This window comes from Daphnia pulicaria, chromosome 2 (assembly GCF_021234035.1).
Source record: "Daphnia pulicaria isolate SC F1-1A chromosome 2, SC_F0-13Bv2, whole genome shotgun sequence".
Taxonomy (NCBI): domain Eukaryota; kingdom Metazoa; phylum Arthropoda; class Branchiopoda; order Diplostraca; family Daphniidae; genus Daphnia; species Daphnia pulicaria.
The window spans coordinates 7946775-7955558 of NC_060914.1; the positions used below are offsets into that span (position 1 = coordinate 7946775).

Sequence of the window (8784 nt, forward strand, 5' to 3'; positions counted from 1 at the left end):
GAGCATGAGAAATTCTAAGGGCTTTCCATGGAAGCGGTGAAAACTTAGGGCAGAATGCATCCGCGTCACTCTTTACAGGTTCAGAAACTGTGGTGTCGATATCAAATTCTCCTGACTGGACGACAAGATCTTCAGCTGGGCATACATCTGTTGTAAGGTGATCAATGAACAATTTTAATCGATTCACTTTTACCAAATGAAGTTAATGGAAGTACCTGTGGTAGCTAATCTGATTGGCTGATCTTTCTTAATTAGATCATGAACGTCTAAAAACAGTTGAAGTTTTTCTTGGAAATCGGAATAAGCCAGGCCACTCAGGGTATCAGCCATCTTTTTAAACAGCGACAGGGCCATGTTGTACTGCTCCTTGCCGTTACAGGACCTTTCCTTACTTTCTTCGGTTCCTTGCTGATGGTAGATGGAGCGAGACATTTAGGGACCAGTACGCATCCTGTACATTTAACGAATAAGTATTTTTAATTTACACGGAAAATATTTCCATTAACCTCTAAGCAGCCATCCAGCCAGTGTTGAGAGAAACTTCCCGTGGGAATTTCTTAATTCTCTTGAATGAAGAAAAATAAGAGGTCGCGGCAGGGTAGCCCATAGTTTGAGAAGAACTGGCATGAGCATTTCGTCAAATCAGTTGATATCCGGGTGGCGTAGTTCCTTGATTGGATATTATACACATCATCTTCCTTGATGTAGCTGTAGATTTTCTTCTTTTGAACTAGCTCAATTTGTTCATTGTCAAGGCTTCTGGCGAAAGGGGTTATTGATTTTCTATATTTGTCAAAGAGCGGGTTCGTTTTCTTGTGCGTAAAATGCATTTCCCTTATTCACTGCTTCAATTTTCTCTCAGTCAGCCTTAATTTTATGTTGCCCAGAAGGTGGCGTATGACTAGATCAATTCTCTTTGTTTTTAGAAATATCACCTTGATGGTAAGATGGGACCTATTTGTGAAAGAAACGATTTTTTAAATTATTTTCATAATCCTTTTAAATTAGAATTATACCTTTCTAAACGATTGGTTGTATTGTTTCCTAAAGTTGGCAAGTGGCGACGCCCAAAGCTCGTCCATTTTGATTCGATGTTGAACCAATTTAGCTGGAAGTACGAAGAAAGACTTCCCTCTCCCACGCCTAATTTTGATAGACTATTATAGGTAACAGTTATATTAAAGAAATTTTAATTTACCTTGCTTTAGCAGAAATTGTTTTCAGCATTTTAGGCTTCCTCCGTCTCAGCATACAGAGCGTTGCAAAAATGCTCCCGTATTTCATCCTTGTATTGTTGAGTAAGGTCTTATCCATCAACCTTTTTGTTCAGGCGATCGCCAACAGATTTGATGATATGAAAATGGCAAAGAATGTGTTCCGCTTTTGGAAAATACTGTTCCATAGGTGCGATCTCAGAGCAGTCCTTATCAGTAATGGTGACTTTAGTGATGCTCACGTCGTTAGTCTGTAAGTATTGTTCATAATTAGTTTACGTTTTCATGTCAAATAATATAATGTAAATACCTCCGTAAATATTCGTAGGAAATCGGAGAGAGCACCTTTTGTTTCGGTCTTGGTGAAATATTGCGCGACAGGCTGGCTTTCGCCATTATTATCTTAACACATCAAATGGTAAAGTGAGAAACCCACATTGTTGGTGCCGTAAGTCCCTTACATATCTAAAACAGTTCCTATCTTGGAGTATAATTTTCTTTGCGATTCTGTCTGGAAATAGATTCCGTCAACTTCCCCATTTGGCTCGTGAACAACCTGCGAAACATTTTTCGACCGCTCATTTCCTTTATATTGTATTCCCCAGAAATTTGGATATTTTGCGGATTTTGTTCTTCGAGCTCTCTTAAAATGGTAACCATGGTTTGCCATTCATCTTCGTCATTTACTGTACGTAAGAGTAGAAATTTAAGCTATTGATCCAAACTTTTTGCTAACAGCAATTGTAACCTACCAGTCAAACTTCGTTAGAGATTTATCAAATCTTTACTGATAAGATGGTGTAATGTTTATTAACAATATATGGCAAAGCTTTTACCAAGTTCTAATACTTATTGATGCGTTCACCATATATGTATTCCTAATTACTTTAGCAGGCATGGCTACTATCAGACAAGCCATCTTCCGCTGCCTCGTATATAAACCGGCATTCTATCCATTTTGGGAGTCGCTTGTACGGTCACTTTTGAGACGCTTGTAGTAGTGTTACAGTTGTCGTCTTGGTTGTCCCTGACTGTCACTGTCCTACATTACCACCTGGTGTCAGCTGACTCTAAATACACCTTGTAGCCACACCTCTCGTGTCGACTCGCTTTATTGTGATAAGCCATCAGCACAAAAAGAAGAGGTAGACCTCCGAAGAAATCCCCCCTTGGGTTCATTCGATAGCTAAATAATCATTCTATCACAATTAGTCGTATTTTTCTAAAGAGAACATTCGTTAAGAAGATATAACCGATATAAAGGCTATTCACCTCGTGGTTTCGTGAGTCATTTGTTTCGATGTCCGCCATTGTTGTTGGTTGTTTTGGTTGTCTGTATTGGTTGAACTTGAAAGTGTGTTTTCCCAATATAAAGTGGATTTTGTGAATCAGTGTGTTATTTTTTTACATATTTTTTTATGTCAGTTAATTGCTACGTATCTTGGTTAGAATGTGTAGCAATTTGTGTCTCCAGATCACATCCCTAGCTAGCATGTCTTTATTGGTAAAATATTTTTTTCCGACAATATTCTTCGATCGATAACCCATATATTGGTATAATATTATATTATTACTTTGTTCCGACAAGGTGGCTGTTAAATTTTTTTGTTGTTTTCCCCATAAATGACTATTATCAAAAATGAATAAATTAATATATTTTTCTTTTATTTTCCCAATAACGGATCATTAAATAAGGAATACATCGTTTTCTATGAAAAAGCTATAGTCTTATACATTTACCACACGTTCAAAATCCTAAATGATTGTTTATATGCTTGCTTTTTAACCGAGAGTGGGTTTAACAAGCGATCCACGAATCAAGTAGACCAAAATCCCGGAGCGGCTTTCCTGATCTAAATCCGGAAAAGGCATTAAAAATCTAAAAAAAATATAGCGATGTTCGTCTTCGCACGCCGGATTTACCTGCGTTTGCAGAATGACGATTTTTCCCCCCGTTTAGGAGTTATTTAGCTCTAAAGTTTGGTTTTTTTGAATTTTGTCAGAAAGTGGGGGGGCTTTGACATCCATTTTCGAAAAAGTGGGGGAGCTAGGGAAAAAACTAATTTTTTGAAAAGGTTTATTGCAATCTCAACCACCAAAATCCAAAAGGAATTTCCTTTCCGGATTTTATTGGTTGAGATATTACCAATTTAGTGAAAGGATTATTTAGCTAGTTTCCCTCCCTGGCTTGCAGCCATTTTTTCGTACGGTCCGCTGCGCTCCTGGCGGAAGCCAGCAGAAGGTCTTATACATCGGCCAATAAGAAATCTGGGTTCACTATATATGAAGGCCTGTATAAATGCAATGGGTCTAATGTGAAGGCCGATATATAAGACCTTCTGCTGGCTTCCGCCAGGAGCGCAGCGGACCGTACGAAAAAATGGCTGCAAGCCAGGGAGGGAAACTAGCTAAATAATCCTTTCACTAAATTGGTAATATCTCAACCAATAAAATCCGGAAAGGAAATTCCTTTTGGATTTTGGTGGTTGAGATTGCAATAAACCTTTTCAAAAAATTAGTTTTTTCCCTAGCTCCCCCACTTTTTCGAAAATGGATGTCAAAGCCCCCCCACTTTCTGACAAAATTCAAAAAAACCAAACTTTAGAGCTAAATAACTCCTAAACGGGGGGGGGGGGGGAAATCGTCATTCTGCAAACGCAGGTAAATCCGGCGTGCGAAGACGAGCATGGCTATATTTTTTTTAGATTTTTAATGCCTTTTCCGGATTTAGATCAGGAAAGCCGCTCCGGGATTTTGGTCTACTTGATTCGTGGATCGCTTGTTAAATCACCATCCTTTGAATCATCAATCCAATGCTATAACCACTACACCAACAACGGAGATGTTAATAAAGTCCCGACGTGACCGGTTGGATAGTGCATACTTACACATTGTCATGGTTATAGCCCAGCGTGAGCAAAATGGATTTAATTACATCAGTGTAGGAATTTATGATTGTGAAAGTGGGTTTGAACCAACCTCTATAGAATTACCTATATGGATAGATAATAATAGCAGTTTTAACATTTCATCTCCTTAACGTTTAAGAAAAATTATATCACGATAGCGTGGAGATAGAGTTTTAAATTCGAAGTATGAAAGTTAGTTGTTCGAGACTTGTGCACGATCTGGATTCTAAGACAATTGGTTTGTTCATTTAGGTAATTGTATGCAGAACTAAAGAATTGAATACGATATAAAACATTCAGGATTTTGAACGCATGTTAAATGTAAAAGACTATAGCTTTTTCATAAAAAAAGGATTTATTACTTTTTTAATGGTCCGTTATTGGGAAAATAAAAAAATATTATATTGATTTATTCATCTTTGATAATAGTCATTTATTGGGAAAACAACAAAACAATTTAACAGCCATCACCTTGACGCAGCAAAGTACTAATCTAATATTATACCAAAATGTGGGTTATCGACCGAAGAACATTCTCGGAAAACAATATTTCTCCATTACGGGACTTGATTTCCAATACCGATGTTGGTGAAGTGGTTGTAGCACTAGATTGGTGACAATATGTACTATGGTTCAAACCCATTCTCAGCCAAAAACAAATTATCACTTCTAAACAATAGAATCATTTCTTATTAAAAGTTAAAAATGAATAAATATACCACACTGGACTACAACCCTAAACACAACAACCAGATTACATCTAAATATAACAAAACTAACATTCGCCAAAATTTTAAAAGTAGTAAATTTGTTATTTTACCAATAGAAGTAAAATAACTTGAAAAACTATTGTGAACCAACAAATTTGGGTGCAAAAATATATTGGAAAAATATTTTAAAAAAGTATTTTACCAACATCTCAATTGTAGGAATATAATATATTAGCAATATTTGAGAAATATACTCTGCTAGCTGGGATTCCTTGTATTAAAAAAAATGTTTTCCCCTGTTGTTTACTTTTTTCGCAACCGAATCTTCAGAGAATAGGCCCGAGGGAAGAAAAGGGAGAAGAGGAAAGTATGAAAAAAAGGGGGACCCGTACTTTCCATTTCTCCCTTTTTCCAACTTTCCATTCCAGAACTTTAGGTAGGTACTGTATCGTGCATCGTACTCGAGCTGTTGCTACATAGCAAGCGAGACTTATAATAACCGTAACTTGTAATTCCTGTTGAAATATTATTAAATTTTTGGTTGCCATAGCAACAACCCTTCCTCTTTTACTTCCAAAAAGTTGAGCGAAAAAGCGAAAAAGCCAGGCAAAATGAAAAATTGTTTTGGATGGCTAGCGGCAACGTGACCCAACCTCTCCTTTATCAAGGCCATGTGCTTCAGAGTTAAATGCCTTAAAGGCTGTCTCGTTGTCATGAAAATTAAGCCTTTGTCCGTTTCTAGAATATTACCCCATACCCTAACTGTCTGGTTACATCAGGTAGTTCTGCCGCGAATCGATAGGCGTCATTTTTTAAAAAAGGGTAGTCTGATTTTTATGGAAGATACTGTACGTGAGCATGTTGCCTCCGACTAGACCCACCCTCCTTCATTTTCAAAGCGCTTATTTTGGTTTTAAACAAAGCAAATTGTCATAAACTAAAAATACGCTTTTGATAGCTGATTTTTTCTTCTTTTTTAAGCCTAGCGGGGATTAAAAATATTGAGGAATAAAAGAGTTGGGGCGCAAAAAACAAAAAAAGCGCCAACTAGTACAACAAATACGTTTATAAAAAATTATCTTTCCATTTTCTTTGTAGGCCTATAATATGCCCTATAATTTTATACTTCGTCTATTTTTCAAAACTTATAGGGAATAAACTTATAGAAGCCAACAGGGAATAAATCACACAATATACGTATTTTATAAACTCAAATTTCAACTAAGCGAATTTAATTTTAGAGTATATTGATGACGAAGCAGATATATAGGTTACATGCTGATGTGCATTCGAATAGGTAGGCCTACTTTAATACATTTAAAGCTCTTTAGCTTTATATCACCAAGAATTAATTAGCGTTTTTACGCGTTTCGATCACATTTGAAGTATAGGCCTATAGGCCTATAGAATAGACTATATAATAGACTACCAAAATAGTATAATTGCAGAGTAATCAAATGAGGATAATAAAAATTTATAAAACTATACAGTATTATTATTATATTTATACAGTCGCGGCTGAAATTTTCTATACGTGTAGCTCAAAAATATACGCCTTTTGTGTATTGGCGGATGGTGTTAGCCTATGCAAGAGGTTGAGCTACCTTATTTGCCTGATTTTTTCAAGTTTTACCCCCTACCCGTTTCCCCTCCGACAATGATTTGTTGGCGTGGCTTTCTTAACTATGGGGAACCATGGCCAATAATCAGACAAAGACAATTGTGTCGATAACCAATAATCTAGCAATAGTTCTAAAATGAAATGTTAAAATGGCAAAGGATTGATCAGTTTGTAACTGTGGTAATTTCTGCATCGATTAGGCCTAGTTTCATTTTAGCATTAGGCAATAGGAATGCGTAATGTTTGCGATATCGTGGGTAAATTAGTAATCGATGTTAAGAGGAAGAGTTAAGTAAAGAAGGGCGGTAAAAAATAAAAAAAACGAGAGAATAAGGTAGCTCAACCATCCATAGGCTAACACTATCCGCCAATACACAGTAAAAAGGCGTATTTTTTAGATACACTTATTGAAACTTTCAGCCGCGACTGTATGTCGATTGATAGGAATAACATCCGCGTGCATTAAAACGGCGATAATGAAACCCTCTCCCGCGTCTATATAGACCTATATATAGGACTGCTGACAAAGTCAGCAGGTTGAACACTGAAGGGGAGGGGGAGGATGCGCGGGGGACGTCCAATTTCTACAGTGTTGCTCTGCAATAGACTCGTTGGCTGGACGATAAAAAATGATGGTTATCACTAAGTACAAGTTCCGCCAGCTCAGTGTCGACCACACCTTATTTATTTCGAAATGGTTTTCATAATAATAGTGTACTTTCTTAGTCAGCAGCCGCCGCATGTTCCGTGTGGCAGCACGTCTGTGACATTCACCTATCAACTACTATTCGTCGATCAATGACTATAGTCCATGTCCACACACGAACGATAACGTATTAAATACGCAATGCTGGACGATTGGCGGTGCAACCATTTATTTCGCCCAGGAAATTTGAATCTACGGTCGACACTCTACGTTGCCATTTTTGTGAGTTTCATCATAACCGTTTTTGTTTTGAGTGCGACCGATCAGCAAGCAGTGCTGCAGACTCTGCTGAAGGCTCTTCCGCTGCTAGAAAATCGCAAAAATGTAATAGCAGACCAAGAAGGAAACTAGCAGATACGCAGGACGTCCCAGCGCCCACTTCAACCGGTCCCCCAACATCAGACATCCATCATTCTCTACTGGACGAAATTCTTCGAGTCCAGCGATTTTGAGGTTGGACTGGGCATCGAGCCATTCGGTTCATGCATCGATCGAGTTACCGCATCCAGCAGCAGGAATTGCCTGACGACGACGGACCGAGGACTGTTGAACGACAGCAATGCCGTCATCTTTCACGGCCGAGACCTGCACGTCCAAGACTTGCCTCTGCCAGAATGGAGGCGTCCTCACCAAATCTTCATCTTCTTCCTGCTGGAATCACCAATCCATACGGACCTGGGCCTGTTGCAGCAGCCCGTCTTCCGCCATTACTTCAACAGGACGATGACGTATCGCCGGGATTCGGATGTCGTTGAACTGCACGCTTACGGTCGCTTGCGTTGTATCGATCCAGCCTCGCCTTCCTGTTTGAAATTCCCATGCTATGGAAATGGCTCAGTAGCAGCTCTGGAATAACACTCAGCAGATCCCTCATCAGTCTTTTCGGCATCAACGAACGTGACAAGTATTAACAACATCAAGGATCGGGCTGTCGCCTGGTTTGTTTCTAATTGCCATTCAAACAGCCAGTGGGAATCGCTGGTCCGCCGTTTGTCCGAGTTCATTTCTGTGGACATTTACGGGAAATGCGCCAATGGCAAGCATTCCTGTCCAAATAAATCCGAATGTGATCAGATGCTCAGTCGCCACTATCGTTTCTACTTGAGTTTCGAGAACTCCCTCTGTCCCGACTACGTCACGGAGAAACTCTACCGGCCGCTGGCTCACGACACGGTGCCGGTCGTCTATGGCGGAGCCGATTATTCCGACTTCTTCCCCGCCAGATCGTACGTGGACGGCAGACATTTTGAGAACCCAGAGGCACTGGCCGACCACCTGGAGAAGCTGATTGCTAAGGACACCCTCTACTCGAGTTACTTCGAATGGAAAAGCCAATACGTTGTCGATCGACTTCCTTTGGATGGAGGTATCGTCTTTGTCAATTACTGAACGAGCTGCTCACCAGCAGCAAGAAAGACAATAAGTTTGTTGAAGACGTGGCCTCATGGTGGTCTGGTCAGACTACGAACCAAACTTGCTCATCACCCCCAAAATCTCTTATTGTCTAATTGAATACGAAATCATAAAATTTTGATTGAGGATCTCTTCAGAACACCGAGCGAGAACAAAAATAGGCTATATTCAATTCAACACGATTAAAAAAATCCTTTATTGGGTTTTCAAA

At 39.1% G+C, this 8784-nt stretch overlaps 1 protein-coding gene across 1 annotated transcript; it reads left to right on the plus strand.

Annotated features, from left to right (window-relative positions):
* Positions 1 to 7301: 7301 nt before the first annotated feature.
* On the plus strand, positions 7302 to 8549 carry LOC124327683 (alpha-(1,3)-fucosyltransferase C-like). The gene is made up of 4 exons (XM_046786682.1): positions 7302 to 7484; positions 7563 to 7888; positions 7954 to 8064; positions 8126 to 8549. The coding sequence occupies exons 1-4, from the start codon at positions 7302 to 7304 to the stop codon at positions 8547 to 8549; spliced, it is 1044 nt and encodes a 347-aa protein (XP_046642638.1).
* The last annotated feature ends 235 nt before the right edge of the window (positions 8550 to 8784 follow it).